Source organism: Mytilus trossulus, chromosome 12, assembly GCF_036588685.1.
Source record: "Mytilus trossulus isolate FHL-02 chromosome 12, PNRI_Mtr1.1.1.hap1, whole genome shotgun sequence".
Lineage (NCBI taxonomy): Eukaryota > Metazoa > Mollusca > Bivalvia > Mytilida > Mytilidae > Mytilus > Mytilus trossulus.
In genome coordinates, this window is record NC_086384.1 from 47,093,849 (window position 1) to 47,120,014 (window position 26,166).

The 26,166-nt window shown below is 31.3% G+C and overlaps 1 protein-coding gene across 2 annotated transcripts; it reads left to right on the forward strand.

Annotated features, from left to right (window-relative positions):
- The first annotated feature begins 1,185 nt into the window (after nt 1-1,185).
- On the forward strand, nt 1,186-15,000 carry LOC134693614 (uncharacterized). 2 transcript variants are annotated; one of them, XM_063554452.1, is made up of 6 exons: nt 1,186-1,377; nt 7,795-8,037; nt 9,621-9,684; nt 10,693-10,839; nt 13,275-13,558; nt 14,783-15,000. In XM_063554452.1, the coding sequence occupies exons 1-6, from the start codon at nt 1,342-1,344 to the stop codon at nt 14,993-14,995; spliced, it is 987 nt and encodes a 328-aa protein (XP_063410522.1). In that variant the 5' UTR covers nt 1,186-1,341; the 3' UTR covers nt 14,996-15,000. The 2 variants fall into 2 exon arrangements, with proteins under 2 accessions (XP_063410522.1, XP_063410523.1); XM_063554453.1 differs by lacking the exon at nt 1,186-1,377 and adding an exon at nt 6,254-6,348.
- Nucleotides 15,001-26,166: the final 11,166 nt, after the last annotated feature.

Consider the following 26,166-nt stretch of genomic DNA (forward strand, 5'->3'; position numbering starts at 1 on the left):
TGTCGATGTCACTGTGGTGACCGTTTCGGTCCCAAATGGATTAGTCAATGGTTGACATGTTTTTCACGGTAATTTTTTTTTATAGCTTTACTGTTTACAATTTTACAAATATATGAAACACTAGGGATTTTTGACCACCGGGAAAGACGACTAATTAGCCAGACGTAACATACTACACTTTTGTAACTTTTCTATTTCAATTTACTTCCGATGATCTTCGTTTTTTATTTGACCTCATATAGAAAAGTTAACTTTTATCAGCAAAAAGTTAAGGTTTTGGCAATTAAACCAGAAAAATACAAGATGTTACAGCGACGCAAATAGCTACACAAAAGCAGTGATAAAGTATTATTTAAGATTTTATTCCAAATGCACAACTTTGAAAAATGTCATGGAAGTGTTACCACATGTGAAATATTTAAAAAATGAAACTTTTTCTTGTTTTATCGAACCTAATTGTTTTTTTAAGAACAAGAAAAAGAATAAAATAACTAATATTCACTTCTAATAATATATGCAAATCAAATATAGTAGTCTAATGTCATCGTGGCTAACGCCCCTAAAATATAAGAAGACTACATATAACAATTTGATACGAGTACTATTGGTAGTTTTTATCTAGAAAAAAACATGAGTCTGGTGGATCAAATTAGATTCCTGATACTCTATTTATAACTTTTAGTGGACCCATTATGTTGTTATTGTATTATATTCTTTTCACATTGTATAAAATTCCAAGACTTTAAAACGCCATGCAACAATTATGTAATAAACAATTTTACCGTACGCATATGTAAAGATCTTAAATGACAAATTAAATCTATATAAAATTTAATACGGGTACTGTAAAATGATAAAGAAATTTCATGTGCACGTGCAGATAATTTTCCGTCATTTGCTATCTGTTATTCTTTACTAGTTTCAATAAGATCATATTCATAATTACTCTTTCAAAAAACCCTGCTTTGCCGTCTACCGGCTGTTCCTTTTATTCCCGTCTGCTGTAAAATCTTTATTTAATCAACAGGTATTAGTCAGGTGTCGAAGTTGAGAAGCCATGTGGCCAACGAGAAATTTTTACCTGTTGAATGATATTGGTAATATCAATTGTTACACTTCACTAGTCTGTAAATAAACTCCATAAGATCTCCCCCACTTCTTAAATTAATTCAGTGAACCCAGCAATAAAAAGCTATTCAGTTAAACATTTGATAACATTGGTATTTTATTTATTTCCGCAGCATCGTTTAAGGATAGAGCTTGTATTTTATTCTTGCAATGGGAAAACGAATGATTCTTTATTGAAAAGAATTAAATTTATTTTCTTAGGAAAAAACGGGGATGAAATATAAAAAGAATATTAGTTTTAAAATTCAGGTAAGTCACTGTAATTGTATATATCTTTATAATGTTTGTATTTATTTAAATTTGAATCTTATTTTCTATTAATACTGATACTAATTCTTTCTAACTTGTAAAAAAGATCAATAATTAATAAACATAAAATAAATCATACCAAGATTGAAATTTTGTAATTCAAGAATGTTGATACATCAAAGAAAAGCCCAATTTGTATTGCTGTCAATTACTCAGAGCTACTATTATACGCTTTTATGAATTTCTGAAACATTTGCGTCTTTATATTGTATATATCTATATAGAAAAATCTGATTTAACACCAGAAGTAAAAATTAAAGTACCTGGTGCTTGGTACACACCACACCAAAATTTCGTTTAGAATATTTCGAAATGATTTTTATGATCGCTAAGGAGATATCGATTTTACAGATGACGACAAATATGTTTCAGTTGCCGTAACCGCAACCCTGTCTTTTTTTGAAATCATATAATAACTTATATCACCGAATTTGCACTTGCATTAAGAACACGACGGATGCTACATGTGGAGCAGAATCTGTTTAAACTTTCTATATAATAAAAATCCCTTTCGATTTTGGGTTTGGTTCGTCTCGCTCAGTCTTTAGTTATCAATGTCTTGTCTTGTAAACTGTTGTTTGTTCTTGTGTTCTTTTTTCTTTTTTTGTCAGGGCGTTGTAAGTTTACTTTTGACTTGTGAGCTTGAATGTATATTTGGTATATTCCGCCTCTCATCTAATGAATTAAACTCATTGGTATTTACATATGCTAAACGAATGTATTCAATTATACATGAAGATGTAGAAACGTTCATTGTTCCATCTTAGTTACAATTTAAAGTGGTACCCTGCTTAGAGTGGACACACTTATCATAAAGATACCAAGATAAACCATTGTTTGAAAGACGCTCGTTTTGTCTTAATAAAATTCATCAGTGTCACTGTGATAGTGGTAGAACTCGAACACGAATGTGTTGTATATACAACAGAAATGAAGTAAGGGTAGAAGAAATAACAACGCGACAACTATCCACTAGAATAAATGGAATAAATGCATGCAATAAACTCTTTAAAGATACCAGGACTGTAATGTGTACAGCAGACACGCTTTTCTTCTGCAAAAGACTAATCATTGCTGCTTTATTAAGAAAGGTTAAGAAAGGCCTTATAAAGTATGAAGTTGATTAGTACTGAGGACCTATAAATCCACAAAGTTTTGCCAAATACAGAGTAAAAGTAATCTAGACCTGAGGTAGAAAATCATTTGTATTTTTGAAACTTCAAAGTTTTGTATACAGCCAGTTTATAATTATGATCATATCAGTGATAATGCATGTTAACATAAAGGCACTGACTACTGGGCTGGTGATACCTTCGGGGAGAAAGGCTTTGCCAGCAGTAGCATCGACCATACCAGGATTATATTCAGACGCGCGTTTTATCAAAGATATTTTATTTTTTTCAGCTAAATTCTCAATCTCAGTTGGTAGTAATAAACGTAAACGCAATTATGACAAGATTGTGAAATTTAAAGTTATTAATAAAACATAAATGTTTTTAAATATCCTATACAAAAATTAACTATTATACTAGTATGCCATTGGATTATTTTACATACATACCATAATGATGGAAACTGTTCCGATTTCCTAGACACTTGTTTCAGATATAAATAGAATAAGGAGAAAGCAAATTCACTTCAAATATTGAGAACATTTAGAAAAATTGAGATAATTATACCCACCATTGAGATACTCTATGTTTATGTTTAAGGACATTTTATGATCGGATACAATGAATTTCGATTACTGAAATGCACTTGACTTTTTAGGAAACGAATTCAAAAACTTAAGCAAACTGAACTTTACTAAATGAAGTTTAGACCAATTATATTATCAAAATGAATTGTCTTATCAAAATAACGATATATTGAGAGGATTTTTACAGAGAATAGTTTTGTTTTTGTCAATAAAGTAGTTTGTAACTAAATTGTGTTCCGGAATGCCAATGGCAATCAGTGTATATTGTTAGGCACATGGAAACATACACATGGAAACATAAGTTATTGAGTTTTGCAAAATGAACTAACATGTTTTCATTTACCAAGAGTAATGGGCCAATTAATATATTGTCGTTTAAATATCTTAAATTTTAATTCACAACTCAATCCAAAAATGTGAATGCGTTTTTTTTGAGAGACTTGTTCAGATAACAATAGCCGATACAACTTCTTTTTAATTTGTTTTTATTTTTAGTCCTTGATTTTACTTCTTTAAACATTCTGTAGTGATAACATTAGCCCAATACTCTTTGACCAAGCTGGTAGTTCTCGTTGCATTTAATAGTAATAAAAAAAACAGAGGGTTGAATTAATTAAAACAATTAAACACATAAAATCATATTTTCCATGTATATAATAAGCCGTTTGCTTTGAAGTATTAAGAGGGTGTCCATGGAAAAACCAGGCAGTGGATGGCACATGACATATTTTGTTTTCATCTATTTCATATCACATATTCATTCTTTCTCAAAATTAAATTTTGTTTTTATATTAACTGCAACAAATAAAGAGAAAAAAATACATAGAAAGCACTGAAAATTCATTGAAAAGAGGAGATAACTCTTCATTTTGTACAAAAATGTGTTGCATTGTTAGCGAACTTTAAAATCATTTTCTGAACCATCCACTTTTTATTCAAAAATATCTTTGACATATATATCCTTTGTATGATATAAACATTGCATAGGAACCAATAATTCAGTGGGAAAACATTATGTTGTGCCATCCATATCATAGGATTTGCCTGATATTTACTTGGACAGCCTATTAAGCATTTCTCTGATAGAGGACGACTGCGTCATTCATTATAAAAGAGAGACAAAAGATACTTGATTGAGTTATACACACTCAGTCGAAAATAAACTTAAAAACGCCATTGCAAACAACAGTACATAAATTACAGCATAGAAAGTTCAAAACTGAGTTACAATAGCCGCTACAAAAACCGGAGGATTTGGGGTGCTCTGGAAGGGTCCCCACATATTCTAGCCGTCAAAATTCGATAAATCGCTTAAAAATTGAAACATTGTTAAGATTTTTGGAAATTATAAATTAGTCAAACTAAAGAATGCTGTCAATTTCGCCATATACTGCTGCTAAATTCGATTTGTACAGATATGAGTTTAGTGTGACGTCCATTCTCATCGAACTAGTACACATTATGTTCAGGGGCCAGCTGAAGACCGCCTCCGTGCTCAGGATTTCCGCGCTGTATTGTAGGCCCATTTGTGGCCTTCGACTGTTTTCTGTTCTTTGGTCGGGTTGTTGTCTCTTTGATAATTCCCAAATTTCCCTTCTTTATTTCACTTTTCTGGTTGTTAACATTGTTCTTGATAAAGTAGAATCTCAAAAGCAATGAGGAGTCCTCAAATTCGAACATTTTTTTATTACTTGAATAATTTTGTATCATCAGCATTATACTATGCAATGATTTTGACATAGATGAATAAATTTAATATGATTAAAATCAAATATAAATCAATATCTTAGCTATTTTGTAACTGCTAATATTTTTATAGACAACCCGCTAATATACAGTGTTATCTGAATAATAAAGAATAAAACCAATGAATTATTTAATATGATATATGCGTTAGTACAATTGGTAAAATATCAGGGGCTAATTAGATAATTATGGTTTTAAATCATGATATGTATTTTTAAATATCTGACAATAAATGCTAAACTATGTTAAATGTTATAGACTTAACATGAAGTGAAGTTAAACATAACAGATTTATTCGTATAAATCACAAATCGGTAACTGCATGTGGTATAGAAAATCAGACATAATTTAACACAACAGTAATTTACTTTGATATTGCAAAATCTGGATTGCATGGCTGCTTGGCGTATTTATTCGTACATTAAGTTTTGCATGACTATGATTTTCAAGTTATAAAATCAACTTTACACACCAAATTTTTTTTTTATAAACTAAGCGTGTCCGATGCGCGTTTTAAGATTGAACTAGACGAGGAACGCTCCTGACTAAAATGACCATGGACGAATGAATAACTGAAATTACGCGAGAAGTAATACCAAAAGGGATGTATCAAAATAGACAATTTCAATCAAAGGAGAGCCTTCCAGGATAAAGTAGCAGTAAGCAAATCAATTTGCAAGGCAATATTGGTTTTAACCACCCGTGGAATCAACACCACGACCAGTCGGAATAGGCGCAATCATGTAGCTACAGTTCACTGTGCTATATTTTGGACACAATGCTTTTCCTAGATATGTTTTGTTTTTCTAAATAAAAGACTGTAGAACTCGGAATAGAAATTTACACGCACACTATGTACTGTCTTCAATATAGAATGATTATTAAAAGTAAAATCACAAAAATACTGAACTCCGAGGAAAATTCAATCGGAAAGTCCCTAATCAAATGAAAAAATCAAATGACAAAACACATCAAACGAATGGACAACAACTGTCATATTCTTGACTTATTACAGGCATTATCAAATGACAAAAAATGGTTTTCTAATGCAACATGGTTTGTAACGTTCATTTTAATTGAATAACGTCACTAATTTTCATGGCATGAATTTACAACTTATGTCATGAAAGCATACACGCAAGCACGGACGACGTATGTATGGTATTTATTTTATTTCTGTCAGTTTCGTCACAATTGAGATACCAATATTTTGTATTTCAAGCTAAAACGGCATCATTTGGTGATTTGTAACCGTCGGAGCTTAAGATACAATACAGTTATCTCCTAAATGTGTGGCATATCGGCATCATTTGGTGATTTGTAACCGTCGGAGCTTAAGATACAATACAGTTATCTCCTAAATGTGTGGCATATCGGCATCATTTGGTGATTTGTAACCGTCGGAGCTTAAGATACAATACAGTTATCTCCTAAATGTGTGGCATATCGGAATCATTTCATGTGGGGTTTGTAACAAAAAAGGACGAATAAACAAAAAAATGGGGGTAAAATAAAGCAGAACGCCTTGAGAATGTTCATTTTGTATTCATCAAGCAGAACTGTTTGTCTTTTTCTGATTGTCAAATTCAACCAATTAAATGTATTGCAATAATGTCACTTTACTGATTTATATGTAAAATATATATATGCAGATAAATATGTATCTACATGAATAGTTGTTGGACATAGAATACTTATAAAAAAGATAATTTCCATTTTTATGTGCACTGTAATCGCATGTTACATGTCACCAGTTTCCTGTGAAAGAAATCATGTTGTTGACAAAAACTGCACTTCTATTTAAAGATTGAAATATTTAAATTTAATTTGCATTCATTATTCTGTATATCATTGAAAAGTTATTTAATTAAATTGCAAATTTGGTCTCACACATTCGTGTGAAGTTTTATATCATGAATAAAGTATTTTTATGAGTTTTTTTTCTCGACTGACTTTAGTGGCCGAGGCTAGATGCGAAAGTTACTTACTGCAATCAATAAACATAAATTACCAATAGTAATTTGGACTCTACTGGACAGGTCATGTGTCGAGGGTTAATGTTTTATCTTTTTGCAAACCGTTAGATTGTAACCGTTCATTTAAAAACAAATCTAACCCGTTCAGACAAACTGCATATCAATGCAAAAAATATATATATATACAACTCGTCTAAACATCAACCCAACAATGTTAGATCTGTAATTTTGCCTTCGCAAATTTTTGGTTCTTCCTTCGCCGGGATTCGAATCCATGCTACTGTGATATCGTGGCACCGAATCGCCTGCACTGCTGCAGCTAGACATCACGACCACCTGGGCTCTCAAAAAAGAGCTTTCGCTGGCCATGTGTTACCTTTCCACGTCAGTTTCAATCTTGCGGCGTACTACAGTACATGATATATAAGGCATGAATATGTTATAGTTACAGATCAACTAAATTATCTATAGTAAAGGATCCTACAAATTAATGTAAGATAGAGTCACAGACAATATATATTGTCATTCTGTACCAAGTCAGAAATAGGACAGTTGTTATCTATTCGTTGGATGTGTTTGAGCTTTTCATTTTGACATTTGATTAGGGACTTTCCTTTATAAATTTTCCTCTGAGCTCAGTATTTTTGTGATTTTTCGTCTAACCATGTGATGTTTGAAGCTGGGAGTCATCACTTTAATCAGTTTCGTTGTGGTGTATACACTTTTACTAAATCGAAAGCTTCATTAATTGAAATCTAAACATTGACATTAATTATTAATAATCTAAATAAACACTGTAATTTATTCATATTGATTAGTAGTAAATAAGTGCAACCTTCAACCTTATGATTTCAATTGAAATGAAAATGATTTTTTAAATAAAAAAATTATTCAAATAAATATATATTTGTATATGTAAGTTTATTAATTTTGCAGACACGAGACGACTTGGAGCCGCTTTTTACCCTCGACAAAGAAAGCTTTCCAATGCATATCAAATATATAAGCATTCACGTGCCACAACATATTGTAATTGAAAGGAATAAACAAAGACGAAATGTGCTGTGTGTATGTGGTTTTATGTTGACTATGATTATCGCTATTTCGATAACTGTCAGCGTTGTTATTCAGAAAACGAACAATCATCATTCACAACTTCTGACCGATATTTCTTCAGAGGTATGTACATTTTACAATCTATATTTTTCGCTCATCTGGCCCACAGGGTAATTGAGCTTTTCTCATTACTTGGTGTCTGTCGTCTTTCGTCGTCATTTAGGTTTACAAATATTCTCTTCTCTGAAACTACTGGTCCAAGCGCCAAAATATTTTGAGTCTTGTGTACTATTATTTGTCTGTTTATCTTTTTTTATCATTTGATATTTTTGATCTATGTGTTCAAATGTCCCTCTGGTATCTTTCGCCTCTCTTTTGGAAGCTATCAAGTTTGGGACATGTAGTTTAATAGATGTGTCCAATGACCCCACCATGCTGCATGATCTCTTAATAAGAATAATATGTCCAGACGGATGACATATCTCCATTTTGGCTTTATTCTGGGGAGCTAGCATGTTTAACAATCTTATTCAGCGTGTCAGTATTGCCCAAATAAATTTTTCCCCAATATCATTGAAATTTGGAATAGTTGTATAAATTGTGTTCCTGAAAGTAAAACGCCTACCAAAAAACCCATCACTAATTCTGTTAATCGTTTTTTTTACTGTTTGAATTTAATGAAAATTGTTATATATCATTTTGACTAATACGACTGCTATTTAAGGAATCTATTGAACCATACATGATTGATGAGCTTATCTTGATGTGCTTTTTTTGTGGTGAACAAACATTTGCACGTCTTGTGACGAATACTTTCAAGCATGCGGAATCAGATAAAATAAAAACTTCACCAAAAATACCAGGCTCTATAGACTTGTAGGCTGAATGCGTGTTTCGGTTACAAAACACCCATCAATTTCGAATAATGTACGCCCGATAAAAAAGAGAGTATCGAAATAAGTAACCTTATTCACAGCACTTCATAAATGAGTCTTAATATCCGCAAACCACTGTTGCCTTAATTAAGTAAATTACTCTTGATATTCAATGTGGACTCTAATAAACATACCGTGGATCTATTTATTTTCGTGGGTACCATTTTTTGTGGTGAAGAAAACTTTTTTTTTTTTTTTGTGGATATTTGATTTCATGGTTTTGCTCAAATTTGTATACATTTTTGTAGAAAAAATGTTACTCGTGTCACAGTAGAATTCGTGATTCAATGGTAACCAAGTAATCCACAAAAATAGACATCCAACGAATAATAATGAATCAGTATGCATTTATCGAGGGCCTTGAATGTTGCCCGCCATTTTTGTAATCGAGGTGGTATATTTTTTGATACACGAAGGCATTTATATTTTTGGCAAAAATGAGATAAAAGCTTAACGTTCACGTTAAAATCTATACTAGCTTATATGTTGATAAAGGTTGAAGGTTTATTTGAAAAGAAATTGCTCCGGCTTGAAAAAAAAACCCTGATAAATAACGACTTGATCAACATTTTTTTGGTAAAAGGAAAGTATTTGAATATCAGCAACGTCAGTAAATATATTTCAAATTAATTTTCAGACGTTTCCATCGTCATTGTTAGATAGTCAATACACACATATGTCTTCTAATCCATTCTTTACAACAAAGATCGTCATTCTTCTTATCGTCATGTTTGTTTTTCCAATTATTTGATTATTTTATACTATTTTCAGCGAAACAATGATACAGGTCAGATTTCAAACATTACAAGCAACAGAAGAAGATATATTTCAAAAGGTATATTTATATCTTGAGCAAATAATCAATGGTCTTTGAAACGGCTCGAATGTTCCAAGTACTATCATTTTAAAGCTAGTTTATCAATTGCAGTAAAAAAAAGCCAACTGATTTTGAAGCCTTAATTAATTTGAAGACATTTTTATTCATTTATGCGGTCACTCTTACAAACGCATTTTTTAAAGGACCAAACTCATTATATGTGAAAAACATTCAAATGTTCATAAATAATAATACAACTCGACATCACGAACTGGTTCTTTCATGTTTGGTAATGAGGCTCTTCAACTGTTTCGATTTCAAATATTCGGCTGTAAGTTTTCCTGTAGAAGGTAAATACAGACAAGGGCGTCGGACCAATGTAATTAATAATGTGTTGCTTTAATTTTTTGACTGATATAGAATATCTGTTGCACAGTTGACGACGATTATATTTCAATTGTGGTAACCGCAATCAAATCCTCTGTTCCTCAAATATGACTGAAACTTATCACCAAATTTAAATTTAAACTTAAATGAGCAAAACAACGGGTGTAAAATGGCGAACAAAACCTGCTTACTAAACAAAGTTGCTGACGCTCTTTTAGGTAATGGTATATATGGAATCTCTGATCTCGATAATATATAAAACGTGAAAATAGAAATTTGTAAAGCAGTATCATTCTATGCTTCTATCCAATGGCAACGTATATCAATTTTGGGATATTTTTGTCATGATATAAGACTAGGTTTGCCAAAGGTTTGACGTCACAAAACGCTTTATACATTTATGGTGCCAAAACAAGCTTGAAAGAGAATCAAGCATGGAAAATTCACAAGACTGTTAATTTGTTAGTGATTTGATTCTGTTTAGAAGATGCTAACAAATAAGGGAAGTTACATTTCGGAATTCCACTAATTTGACAATTTTCTTTTGATAACGTTCTATTTGTCATTCCCACCTTTTCAATATTATATAATACTAATATTAAATGCATGTAATAAAACAATAATGTTATATTTTTGCAGGTGCTGATAATACCTTTAAATCGTTAAAGGATTTTATCCCATGCCAAACCACGTGTAGAAAGTATTCGGCATTTCGATTCGAATCCACATGTGAAAAAGGAAGATGTAGGTGTAAAAATCAATTTTACGACACCAATACATGTTTACGTGAGTAATAACACCATATTAGCAAGTTACTTTAAAGTCATAGATTTCCCGCACAGCTTTTTCTACCACACACAAAACAGCAAAACAACAACAATACCGAAATTGATGGAACGTTTAAAACATTAAGTCCTTTAACAAATGTTAAAAAAAACTCGCACCAAGCTATCGAATTTGAAAATAAAAAAAAAAGTCATTTTGAATTTCCTGACTTGCTACATGCATTGCCTTGTGTACAAAATGTGAGATTAAACCACTTGTATGACAGTCTGAAACTTCGGATGATTCAAGTAAAAAACTTTTTGTATATTTAACATCTTTTTTAATTTATAATTGATTGAATTGTATTCTGACTGAAAAGTGGAGGCGATCTGTATACTGTGGATTCATTTTTATTCGTTGGATAACATTTTTGTTGATTTCGTAGGAACATGTGAACTACGAAATTAAATGTTCAACGAATACAAAATTTTCCATAAGCTTATTTGCATACTTCGGCAAGACCGTGAAATTAAATATCAACGAACATGTAAGTTTTCCTCAATCGACGAAAATTGGTACCTACGAAAATAAATGAATCCACAGTATATGTATACTGTTTTAAAGAGCTAACATAAATTTTATTGACAAAGATTGATAAGTAAAACTGGCACAGTAAAGAAATCTCTGTAAGATTAAGCACATTTATTTTGTATTTTTATGTTTTTTTGCCTTTGCCAAACGGTACTGAAAAAGTTTTGATCAAATTACAAAAAATATTAACTGCGTTTTAAAGATTACATAATTTTCATTTAATGAAAACGCACAATCTAATATGACCTTGTGTGAAATCTTACCATCGAACATACTTTGCTTGAATCAATATCAGTGAGAATTAACCGTTAGCACCTTTTATTGTGCTATGCACACAAAACAGTAGGTACAAAAAGAATTTTAATGACAAAAAGCATGCGATGTTTTGATAGCCTTGTATATTTGTAAATCTTTGAAATAAAAAACGTGAAATACATGCATAAAATTGATGTTTGAATTTGATTTCTTTAATTCATAGATAAATGAAAAATTAATGTTTTCTTTTTTAAATTAAAAGTTTCTTGAATTACATTTATTTGTTAAATATCTATTTTTATAGAATTATAATTTGAAATATCAATTACTCCATTAACATGTTTTGAAAATCATGTTTTTGATGTGATGTGTCGCCAATGAATTTATTTCGTAATGTCTTATTGCGTATTACGTTTTTGATCTGTCATTTATTTAAACGATTTAATTTAAAAAAAAAGGGACAAAAGCAAATTCATTCAGTTTTAGATGTACAGAGAGTTGTTCAAATTTCACATAAAAGTTGGATATATGCAACAGTTAAATTTTGAGTCAATATATATTCATTAAAATTGAGAATGGAAATGGGGAATGTGTCAAAGAGACAACAACCCGACCAAATAAAAAAACAACAGCAGAGGGTCACCAACTGGTCTTCAATGTAGCGATAAATTCCCGCACCCGGAGGCGTCCTTCAGTTGGCCCCTAAACAAATATATACGATGGAGAGTTGTCTCATTGGCACTCACACCACATCTTCCTATATCTAGTTCAGTGATAATGAACGCCATACTAATTTCCAAATTGTACACAAGAAACTAAAATTAAAATAATACAAGACTAACAAAGGCCAGAGGCTCCTGACTTGGGACAGGCGAAAAAATGTGGCGGGGTTAAACATGTTTGTGAAATTAACATCTTTACATAACTTGTTTGAAAATTCAAATAAACAATAATCCAATATTGAGCTTCTTTCTCATTTAGTAAATTTAAAATAGAAATACTTATTTGTTTACCTAATTGAATTGCCAAGTGGCCTTTTAAACTAAATAGCATTTACTTAATTTCATACACTTATATAAGTTCTAAAGCAGAAATAGTACTCTGTAATGTTGACTGAAAATATTTTAAAATCTAAGTGTCGAGAGTAGATAAATATCGTATTACACGAGATTTTGTGGTGGAACCTCTTTCTCTAATGATTTTCTAACATTATTCAGGCAAACTTATTTCTTTTTTTCGAATGATCTGCAAAAAAGATGTGTTCTTTCTATGTGACGTCAGCAGGCATGGTCGCCTTTTTTCATGCCGTCACAATAGGAATTTCAGAGGAAATCAAGAAAATTCGACGTCATAATCGGATTTTAACCAATGAAGTACTGAGAACAAACGAACCACACGTTGATTATTTTTTTTTATATAATGGGTGCAGAAAGGGATAAATTGACGAAGAATGGGAGAATGAATAATATTTAATTATTATTTAGTTAATGACATTTAGAATTGGAATAAATTAAGATTTTGGAGCTGAAAAAATAATGGCAACCATATTATTACATGTTCATAACTCGATTTTAATTTTTAAAGGTATACATGTAGCTTTTGTATTACAGCTGTTGTTAACGGGTGTGCTATTCACAGAACCAAGAGACTGACAAAGCATATATCAAACGAAAAAAGATCTTCTTTTAGTTGTTACAAAGACATTGACAATAAGGACACTGAAATACACGTCGTAAGCATGTATGGTCAGACAGGTCAAGAAAAATCTTTTCTTCAATTGAACCTGGCAAATAAATCAAGGCGAAAAGATGTTATACTAGTTTTAGCAAATTTTCTGAAAACCGAATGGATTTTACATGTTTCAGATATGGTGAAGACGAATAAAATTTATATTGTAAGTTTTGTTTTTGTTCAATAAATGCATGTATTGTTTAATGTATATTGATGCGCAGCATTAGAATGTTATAACTCAATATTATTTTCTATTTATTGTTAATTCCCAAAAAGATTTCTGCAAAGACTATTACCAATTACAAAGACGATTCATGCAAAAAGTAATGCCTCATCATATATTTTTCAATCTCAATTTGAAAAAAGGACATATTCCCTTTATCACTTAATTTTAATCAATATAATAATAATAATAATAATAATAATAATAATAATAATAATAATAATAATAATAATAATAATAATAATAATAATAATAAAAATGATAGTTATAAAAAGACGTTTATATAATGTACAAAAAGTGAATCCTTTTTTTAAAGAAGACACTGAAACATTGAAAAGGTAAAAAAATAATAAAAAATATACCAAACTCAAGATGAAAACTCAAAATGAAAAGCCTTGAATCAAATGAACAAACCAAAAGCTGAAATCAGCTGTCATATTCGGGACTTGGTACATGCATGTTCTTATATAGAAAATTGTGAATTAAACCTTGTTTGGGTAAACTTTTAGGAATTTTGGTCCTCAATGCTCTTAAACTTCGCACTTTATTTTATCTTTTAAACTTTTTGGATACGAGCGTCACTGATGAGTCTTTTGTAGACGAAAAACGCGTCTGGCGTTTATACAAAATTTAGTCCTGTTATCTATGATAAGTTTATTTATAGCTAACTAATTCTCTCACTTGTATGACGTCCCATAAAATTCTATTATACTGAAAACAATAAGGTAATTAACTCGATGACAGAATGATCTTCGTACTATTTAATACAAGTAAATAAAACAAATGCAACATAAACTGCTATAGATATAACGTATCACGGAAGTTTTGAATATATAAAAAACAGCATTATTTAGAAATATCGAAAAAGCGAGCACTCTCTGAAAAACAATTACATATATACCTTAATATAACGCAACGTATTTGACTCGTTAACGTTATATTTCTCAATATATCATTTACTACTTAAGTTCATTGTGCCAATAAAAGTATATATGCAAATACAAATCATAATGTATGCTAATGCCACTACTGTACAAGGCAACACACGCACCCGCAAAGTTGAAAGGGATTAATATAAGTTGCAATAACTTATTTACCAATCCACTATAAATAAATACTTTTAAAGTAATAATCAGAATAATATATTTTTGCTTTTATTTTCAGATATCAAATAAGTTTTTAGAGGAATCAAACATCAGTATGAAACAACTCAATAGCAGTATTAATGTGACTAAACTCTACTCGCGAGTAGGATATGGTGACGATCGATACAACGGTTATACTGTGGATTTACTGCAGACTATTAATTCAAATATTGGACAAATAACATCTTTTCAGGGTGCAAAGTATTTACCAAAATGGAAAATAAATTTATGACTTCATATACATCTCAAAGATTTTATTTTTTAAAATACCGTATAAAGATTCTTAATTTTATATAATAAGATGTTGTGAAGGTGCCAATAACAAAACTCTCTTTCCAAGTCACATTATAGGTCAAATATAAAAAAGAAGATGTGGTATGATTGTCAATGAGACAACTGTCCACAAGAGACCGAAATGACACAGGCATTAACAACTATAGGTCACCGTACGGTCTTCAACAATGAGCAAAGCCCATACCGCATAGTCAGCTATAAAAGGCCCCGAGAAGACAATGCAATACAATTAAAACGGCCTTATTCATATAAAAAAATGAACGAAAAACAAATATATAACACATAAACAAACGACAACCACTGAATTACAGGCTCCTGACTTGGGATAGGCACACACATATATAATGTGGCGGGGCTAAACCCTACCTCTAACACGAGACAGTGGTATAACAGTACAACATAAGAACGAACTATCAGTTGAAAAAGGCTTAACTCATCAGATAGATACAAATACAAGTGAACGTGGACGGGTATTTATACATCCCGACACAAAAAGACACAATGAACAGATTGTGAGTACTCGCATTTATCTGACAGCTTGTTCAAAGACACTAACAACTAATAAAAAAATCATGCATCTTAGACTTAACTATAAATCCGTACACATCCAACATCCAATGGATTTAGTGTAAAGACGTCATAAACAGCCAATGACAAACATGACCTTGTGCAATGCCAAGTTACAGGTATCGACAGATTGTAGATCCATGAATATGTATAAAAAGTAAAATCACAAAAATACTGAACTCAGTATATGTATATAACATACTAGTAATATTTAGCTAGCTTTTAATTTACTGATAACAAAATCAATATTTATACCAATAAAACAATATTCAATGGATCTTATTACAGTGTTGAATAGGTAACCTTTTAGAATAAGTTTATTCAAAGGAGCGACGAGTTTACATGAATCATTTCTAAATTTCCGAGCACGGTTAACAACATTACCGTTAGAATGAGGATGTGCTATCCCGTTTGAAATATAAGTTTTCTACAGGTACAACCAAACTTCAAAATCAAATCTTTATATCCATGGAAAAATTTAGTAAAGGTTTTAAGTAATTTATGGGAACGCTATACCTGGTTTAATAATTTATCAGTAATACATAATTTTGATTGCGTTCGTTAAAATCAAAAACGTCCTAACAGACTCGGGCAAAGCGAACAAGCTGTGAAATATAAACACCGTAAGATGGTGCCAAAGGAACATCGCCATCTACAAATGGAAAATTAAAATACGGTCTTCAACATGGAGCTTTGTCTCACAAAGATTGAATTGAAAAGTATGCATTTGATCATGATTATAGAAATAAGAAAAAAACCAAAAAAAAACAGACTACACAATAGTTATCAAAGGTACAAGGCCTATAATTTAATACGTCAGACGTGTGTTTCGTTGTCATAAAACTCTTCATGTGTTTTATTTTTTCAATTTGGCACTCGCATAAATTTTAAAAGGATATTTATATGCAGGAAGATGTGGTATGAGTGCTAATGAGACAACTCTCCAAAAAAGTATAATTTAAAAAAAAAACCAAACAACATTATAGGTCAAAGTACGGTCTTCAACACGAAGCCTTGGCTCCGACTGAATTCACACCGCACAGCAAGTTATAAAGGGCCCAAAAGAGGATAACTGTAAAGCCATTCAAACGGAAAGCCAACGGTCTTTTATAAACTTTATTTGCTAATAATTTTTGTAATCACTAACTTTTTTTGAAGTTCTCATGATTGTTTGTTTATTTTTTACTCTATTTTTTTTTATCTGCATAGTGCTCGCACAGGCACTTGTCTTTGACTTTGATTCTATACTTTTGTACTACATAAGTTACTTGACAACTAGTAAATGAGGAGGTGAGAATTTCCTTGTACCGATTCAAGTACCCTGTGTTTCATCAAGGTGTATATCTAATTGATTTTCAGAGACAAGTGTCTGTGAGTGCTCGCTCTTTCGATATTTTTAAATTTTGTTTTTTTTCCCATGTATTAAAAAGTTCCGCGATACATTTAACTTTGTTGTAGATGTTGTTTTTGCTATTGATCTAATCATTTGTATTATAAAGAGTGGGAATCATTCTGTCACCGTGTTAATTATGCGATGAAATGTTTTAAAATCGTCAAGATTGATAAAAAAATAAATAATTCAGCACCTGGTACAACAATAAAGGTTAAAAGGTTAAGAGGTGACACATAATTGAAATGTGATTTAAATGTAACGTATTGGTCACTGAATTGGTTTTATCAACCACAAATAGTTATATTTGATTTGCGTCTGTTCTAGCACATGACTGCCTTATTAATTGAAAAAAAAAGTTATTTACGTTTGAGAAAGTAATTTTAGAATTTCCATTTCTTATAAAGAACATTTGTTGTTGCTAGTAAATAATTAGAGTAATTTATCGGATGTGGAGTAAGTAATTTGTTTATCATTTGTAAAAGACAGATTCTTTGGTATGAGAACCTTCCTGCTATTAATTGACACAGTTTTACACGTTTCAACATTGATTTCAATTTAAAAACATTGTTTCTATTGTTTCATTAATTCGTCTTCTTTTAATCTGAGTTTCACTGTTCGTATTGCTGTGTGTTTGTTTAATCTTCATTGACTAGGGGTATTCGGGAGGGCGGAGATCTCACAAACAATGTTAAGCTCCGCGACATGTTTGTCCTCTCCCAGGTCAGAAGTACCTGGGGTGGTGTTCTCGAAGCTATCTTAGGACTAGGACGTGTCCTAAGTCTATCTTATGACAAGTCTTTGTCATAAGTCGTGTTCTCAAAGCTCTCTTAACTTATGATATATCTCATTTTTCGTCCTAACTTTAGGACACCCAATAAGGTGTCTTAAGAGCATCCTATCTTCATCCTAGTGTAATAAAGTTTGGATTTCGCTTTTTGCTCATTATTTTACGTGAAAATGAACACGAAATGAAACGCACCATCGGTTATCAACTCGTATAGAACGAAATTGTGCATGATTTTAAACTTTGAACTTCGTGCTTCACGATACGATTACACTACAAATGTAATTCTCATTTCAACACAAATTGTTTTCCAGTTTCAATAACAATCGTTTTTGATATAATTACATTGGTAATTATGCATTTAATTCTGTATATGTTATTATAAAATTCGTAAACAATTTTATTAAATAATTTCGTTATTAATGAATGTTTTATCAAAAAATTACTTTAACTATTTAAAATTTCGACTTAGGATATGTTTAGGACGTCCTAACATAAGATTCGTCTGAGATAGCTTCGAGTAACAACTTAAGAGTGTCCTAAGTTGATCCTAAGTCCATCCTAAAATTGGTCTAAGATGTGTCTTAAGACGAATCTAAGGATACTTTCGAGAACACCACCCCTGGTCTTTGTTAGATTTGTTAGATTTTTATTTTAATTAATTTATATGTTTAGGAGTATATAAATAAGAAGATGTGGTATGATTGCCAATGATACAAATACCCACAAAAGACAAAAATGACACAAACATTAACAATTATAGGTCACCGTACGACCTTCAACAATGAGCAAAGCCCATACCGTATGCTTCCATTATAACTGAACTAGTACACATTTTTGTTAAATGGCCATTTGAAGCACGCCTTTATGTGCAGGACTTTCTAGCTGAGTTAAAGACCCAATGGTTGCATTCGGTAAATTTGCTTTTCGGTCGTGTTGTTGCCTCTCACACGTTCCCATTTCCATTCGCAATTTTATTGTGGTGTAAATTGTTGGACGAGGATGTGTGTACGTATGATGCGTGGGTGTAATAAAACATTTTGTGACGATAATTGAAGCTAGTTAATTTGTATTTTGAATTCTTTATTAGGTAAACATATTCAAGCATTAACACACTATCTGAAATATCTTAATTAGCAGTAAGTTTAAACACAAATGAAAAACAGATAAAAAAGAACTTATTTTTTTCAAACTTTTTAGATAATTCTAGATAAAAATGCAGTGTCAGCTCATTTATTTCTGAAAATGTTACAGCCCTTGATTTACCAAAATGTCGACGCTCCCGTCTAGTTTTTTTTTAATTCCTCACATCGTGATCTCGATTGGTTAATACAGTCAAAATGGATCCACGAAATATCGATAAACTACTATTGCCTTGTACTTCCACATTAGTGTGAACCATACTATAAACGGATGGTTACAAAAGGGGTATTTTTTATGTCATATTGTACTCCTAGTATACAATTATCATCTGCAATTTGCACGATTTGCTTTGATAAACGATGTTCCTATACAATGTTTTCAAAAATGCATTATCTGTATTTTATAACTTCTGACAATATATGCACAACTCCAGAAAGGCACACCTAAAGAGTCGTGTCTAAATGTATAATTGTTTTAATTTTCATCAAGAGATTGTTTTGCTAAAAGCATGGATGTATTCCAATATTATTTTAACAACCACATGCACACATACAACCTTAAATTAGTGTAGAGCGAAGTAGTCCATAGCTTTTTAGAAAGCTAAAACTTGTTGAGCGCTTTTAATTTTGCCATTTGCCTAGGGACTATTCGTTTAGAATGTTCCTATGAGATTGGTATTGTTATTATTTTACTTTTTACTACAAACTGTAGACGTGGAGACTACTTTTTACTACAAACTTTAGACAGGAGACTATGAGTTAAAAGCCTAAATTTCTTTTTGATTTAGATTCTTGACTTTCTAAATGACAATTCATTTGTATGTGTGTCTATGTATGTCGGGACTTCCAATGTGAAATACTTTATTTTGGTATTTACAAGTTTACCCAATAAACCATAAAAAAGGTTCGATAAACGTAAATTTTCTTTGGACAGTAATAAATGTAACTTTTCAACGTTTGATGTTTACAAATACATGTATATATACTTTTTAAGAGCTTCCTCTAAACTATAACTATAAACTAAAGCGATAACGATAACGATAAAATATGGGAGTTGTTCGTTTCTATGTATATATGTTTCCCTCGATTTTAGTTTATGACTTTTGAACACTGTGGTATACTACTGTTGCCTTTATTATCCACCATTCATTGGTTCTTATGATTGTAATTGGTAATTTTCTGACAAACATAAGCTAATGACAAAAGATGGCTGGTTTTGTAAATCTTTTGTGTGTCTTATTCGTGAGACTGAAAACTGAAATCTACACATGATTGAAATTGAACTTTTAATAATAAAAAAAAATACTTACGTAGTTGAAGAAAATTGAGGACAAATGAATTCACCCGCAATGCTATGATGGATTACTTTTCATAAAGAAACTGCTCAAACCTAAATATTTGAAATACAAGGGTGTACAAATTCGTCGAATTGTGAGGAGTCGTATGATCAACAAGGACCTTAAAGGAACATCAACAAACTCATCGTAGATACCAGGATTGAATTTTTTTATTTGCACCACACACGCGTTTCGTCTAAAAAAAGACTCATTGATGACGCTCGAATAAAAATTAGTTTAAAAGGTCAAAAAACTTCCGAAGTTGAAGAGCATTGAGTATCAAATATTCCAAAAGTTTTTCCTTATACAGCTAACTTAAAGGTTATCTATTCCTGATGAAGAAAAGCCTTTTAACCTTAGTATATCAAAAATTCAAAGATAAACTGCATCAGTAAATCAATTTTATGAAAGTGATAGAGAAATTATGTATAAATCATTCTAAATAGTTGTTTAATAGAATTGAAATGCTTTTTTCCTTGATGTTAAAAGCCATATAAGCTATGTGAATTTCTTCATTTTTTTCTACACCAATCACAACTGCTTGCATTTCTCAAAAAATAATTTCAGTGATGTAAGGCACAACAATGTGATGTACTTACTAGTTGGTAAAAAGCTGCATTTGATATTCAGTGGTTGTTGTTTGTTGATGTCATTCATAAGTGTTTCTCGTTTCTAAAATAAATTCTAATATGACGTGCTTCTTTCGCTTTGTAAACAACACTGTGTGAAAATTCTCGATACATCTATACTTAGCGCAGACTCAGAGATATACATAATAATGGATGTTACAATATACCTCCCACGTAAATCCACATGTATTTGAACCTACATTGCAAACGCTTTGCCAAATTTATTGTATTACTAATTTTAATTAAACAAAAAATAATAAAAACTTTTATTCTTATTCAGATGCATAATAAAAAGAATTAATGTATTGCAACTAGTTTTGTTTATTTCCTAAATATAGTAACACTGTATATTCTGTGCAATGTCAATTTCATCATGGAACACTTTCTCTACAATGAGGGGTTCATTAAGGGATGCATATAAGCTTGATATTTATGGTACGATTTAAAAAAATATCAATATACTAATTTAAGTTGCAGTATAAAAACAATATTTAGTCAAAATCACAAAAATAAAAACTTTTTTGTAACCAACGAAGTGCAAGTTAAAGATGTATGAGAATATTTGAGCTTTATCTAACAAGGAGTAAAAAAGAACAGCTCCACACACGGCATACCAACCCTCGCTTCAGTATTTAGATTAACTTATTTGTCCTATTAGAATCGAAATAATTCATGGAAGCCATAGATTTGTTGTAAATTTACACATGGCCTGGGCCGTGATATTCGTTAATTTTATCCCTCGCTAACGCTCAGGAATAAATTCGAATATCACGGCCCAGGCCATGTGTAAATTTCCAACAAATCTATGGCTTCCATAAATTATTTCTTAATTATACCGTTGGTTTTCCTGTTCGAATGGTTTTATATACTCTAATCATATTGGGGTCCTTTTTCTCTTGCTGTTGGATGTAAGCCACTGATTCGTGTTGACGGCCGTACTTTGACCTATAATTGTTTACTTTTACAAATTAAGACTTAAATAGAGAGTTGTCTTATTGGCACTCATACCACATCTACTTATCTATTATGTGGTAAATTCATTACTGTTCAGCCAATACACTTCAAATCTGTCAGCGATGTGTACATTGTTCAGTTAGTTATTTCCTTACAGACAAGGGGCATACTGAATTTACTTTAAGCTACTAAACATTACTTAATCTCTGTTGACACGTTTAAGAATTTTGGATCTCAATACTCTTCAACGTTTTTTTAAAAACTTTTTTGGATTCGAGCTTCACTTATTAGTCTTTTGTAGACGAAACACGCGTCTGGCGTATATATACAATTTAGTCCTGGTATCTATGATGACTTTATTTATTATCAACATGTCGACCAGTACTGAATTTTCAACAAGAATGCATCTGAAAAATATCTTGAATCCTTATCTTTTTATGTTCAGACTTTTCTGGGCAGTGTGACCGATTTAGACTTATAATAATTGATATACAACTGTACCGTACAGAGATCGTTTCCGTTTTGGAACTAGTATGCGGATCAAAGCTGGAACTGCCAGGGAGTTTAGTGTTTTTTTAAGATTGATTTTATTGCAATGTTTTGGCAGGTAGGGGGAAAGACATAAGTTCCGGTTTAATATATTCGAACTGTTTCATTTTGTAAAACAGGCATATGCTTACTCATTTAAGCTTTCTGTTGATCATTTCATAGATTGAATAAATTGTTCAAATTCAAATAATTTTGTAAACATATAAAATTATATCCTTCTGCTTGATAAATTGAAGACATTTAACCTTTAACCTTTTACCTTGAAAGTAATTTTTACTTCAACTTATAATCAAAATTCATGTTTCCATACACAATTATTCTCGATAACAATCTGCTTATTTAAAAATAAACCATCAAACGAATGTCCTTGAATGGAACGAAATAACAATCTTTCAGATAAGCTACGTAGATATGATAAACGATCGCGATCTTTTGCAAATGCACGTTTAAATGTACATGTATCAGTCTTCGATTGATTTTGGAGCGTTCAAATAAGTAACTAAATAAAAATGATTGTATAAAATTGTGAATGGAAATGGGGAATGTGTCAAAGAGACAACAACCCGACCAAATAAAAAAAAAACAACAGCAGAAGGTCACCAACAGTCTTCAATATAGCGAGAAATTCCCGCACCCGGAGGCGTCCTTCAGCTAGCCCCTACACAAATATATACTAATTCAGTGATAATGAACGTCATACTAATTTCCAAATTGTACACAAGAAACTAAAATATTTCTAAAATAATACAACACTAACAAAGGACAGAGGCTCCTGACTTTGGACAGACGCAAAAATACGGCGGGGTTTAAACATGTTTGTGAGATCTCAACCCTCCCCCTGTACCTCTAGCCAATGTAGAAAAGTAAACGTATAACAATACGCACATTAAAATTCAGTTCAAGAGAAGTCCGAGTCTGATGTCAGAAGATGTTACCAAATAACATAAACAAAATGGCAATAATACATAAATAACAACAGACTACTAGCAGTTAACTGACATGCCAGCTCCAGACCAATTAAACTGACTGAAAGATTATGATTCCATCATATGAACATCAGGCACAAAACCTCCCGTTAGGGGTTTAGTATCATACCATCATAACATATATGTCTTTTTTGTAGGATTTTTATATCAACTTGATTTTCTAACAGTTACATTTTTTGCATAGGGCTGATTTTCAGTTCGAAATAGATTAACAGATGTATGATTATTATTTCAAAGTACAGAAAAGGGGAGGGGTCTTAAATAAATACGATAGAACTTTTTTAATACTATGAATGACAATGAAGTCTCAATTAACACTAAATCCATTGGATGTTGGATGTGTACTGATTGATGTTTCAGTCTTAGATACATGTTTGTTTATTATTTTTTTAAAGGCTTTGAATTGGCTGTTAGTACATTGTATCTGCGAGTACTCTCAGATATGTCGTTTCTGATGCAAGTGGTGTGTAGATAATCTGCCATGTACGGTCGGAGTTATTGTTTTTTTTTAGGTGTTTCTTCTTTGTATCGATCTGATGGGTTCAGTCCTTTTTAACTGGGGTGGTGTTTTCGAAGCTATGTTAGGACTAGGACGTGTCATAACTTAAGACCAACTTATGACAAGTCTTTGTCCTAAGTCGTGTTCTCGAAGCTCTCTTAACTTAGGATTCATCGCATTTTTCGTCCTAACTTAAGAACACCAAATTAGGTGTCTTAAGGGCATACGATACAGTTACAGGGGAGGTAATGACGTTGCTAACGTAAAATGTTATTTTCGCGACGTCAAACTGTAACATATCGGGAAAAGATGCATTTTTCGACTGATTTTTATCAATCAACCTGATTTAATTTGAAAACGAGTTCATGGACCCCTATTTTTCAAAACGGCAATTTGTTTCATTTTGCAGGGAGATTATGTGACCCAAATTTTATAAAACTGTAAATAGAGGATTTTTTTTAATTTTGATAAACATGCAGCAAAAAATTACGTTTTTTCCTCTATTCATGAACATTTAATAAATATGAGTTATTTCTGGATAAAAATTGCATAAATTTTAATGATACTTATAAAATACAGAAATTACCGATTATTTAACAAAAAACAATTTGCGTTTATCTTTTATAACAAAAAAGTTATGTCTTTCTTTCGAAAAAGAAATTACGGCCATAAATCTGAATTTTGAGCAAATATACAAAATTTGGACCTCATTTTACTCGAAAAGTAGCACATGAAGATATATTTTTTATTACAGATTTGATTTAATCAGGTAAAAAATAGCCTCTATGCAAATTTTCATGAACTTGTAAATACAGGATCAAAACTGTATCGTATGCCCTTTTAAGATCATCCTATCTACATCCTAACTTAATAAAAGAGGGACGAAAGATACCAAAGGGATAGTCAAACTCATAAATCTAAAACAAACTGACAACGCCATGGCTAAAAATGAAAAAGACAAACAGAAAAACAATAGTACACATGACACAACATAGAAAACTAAAGAATAAACAACACGAACCCCACCAAAAACTAGGGGTGATCTCAGGTGCTCCGGAAGGGTAAGCAGATCCTGCTCCACATGTTAATAAAGTTTGAAATTCTCTTTTTGCTCATTTTTTTACGTGTAGATAAACATGAAATGAAACGCACTATTGGTTATTTACTCGTAAATAAGGAAATTCTGTATGATGTTAAACTTTGAACTTCGTGTTTCACTATACGATGACACTACTAATTCAAATTCTCATTTCAAAACAAATTGTTTTCTAGTTTATATTTGCAATCATTTTTTATCTAATTTTATAATTACATTTGAAATCATACATATATTCTATACATATAATTATAAAATTCATAAACAGTTTTATTATTTGTTTCGTCATTAATAATGTTTGATAACAAAATGACTTATACGATTTAAAATTTCGCACTTAGGATATGTAAAGGACGTCCTAACATAAGATGCGTCTGAGATAGCTTCGAGACACAACTTAAGAGTGTCCTAAGTTGATCCTAAGTCCATCCTAAAAGTTTAATCTTACGATACTTTCAAGATCACCACCCCTGATCTTTATAGGTTGTTTTTATGTCGTATTAAAATACACTACTGTCATAGAAAAGAGGAGTGTATATGTCTTTAAACATGCATAACCCCGCCACATTCTTTGTTGGCCTATGCTAAGTCAGGAACCTAGTGTACAGTGTTTGTCGTTGATTCGTGTCTGTCATATATATATTTTTTTTTTAGATTATTTTGTTATGAATAAGACGGCTATAATTTTTTCAATTTCATAATTAAAGTAGTTCATATATATCATGCCAGTGCCTTTTATATGGTATGGGATTCTCTCATTGTTGAAGGCCATTCGATTGACTAAAATTTCTTACATCAACTTCATTTAAAATTCGGTGGATAATTTTCTAATTGACGATTGTATTACATCTCCTGATTTTAAAAAATTTATAAATGTGTTAATTATGATATTTTGAAAACTACTGTACAAGCACATAAGCCATCATATACTATCTAAAGCATGATATTATTATATTTTCATGGCTTACACAGCTCAGATAAATGATGATGCTAGAGCAAAGTGTGTGGGACTTAAATAATTGTTTACTTTTTAAAATATTGTGACATGGATGGAGAGTTGACCCGTTGGCACTCATACCGCCTCTTCTTATATCTTATAACATCTTTTTATATAGATTAGACCGGGTTTTTTTCACGGTTTGAATCTCCAAATATTGACGAATGACGGGCTCC

Bases quoted from the DNA above. Each gene is read 5' to 3' on its own strand.
- LOC134693614 (XM_063554452.1), top strand. From the start codon at position 1,342: ATGAAATATAAAAAGAATATTAGTTTTAAAATTCAG. The intron at 1,378-7,794 runs GTAAGTCACTGT...TTAATTTTGCAG, and splicing joins ATATTAGTTTTAAAATTCAG to ACACGAGACGACTTGGAGCC. The intron at 9,685-10,692 runs GTATATTTATAT...ATATTTTTGCAG, and splicing joins AAGAAGATATATTTCAAAAG to GTGCTGATAATACCTTTAAA.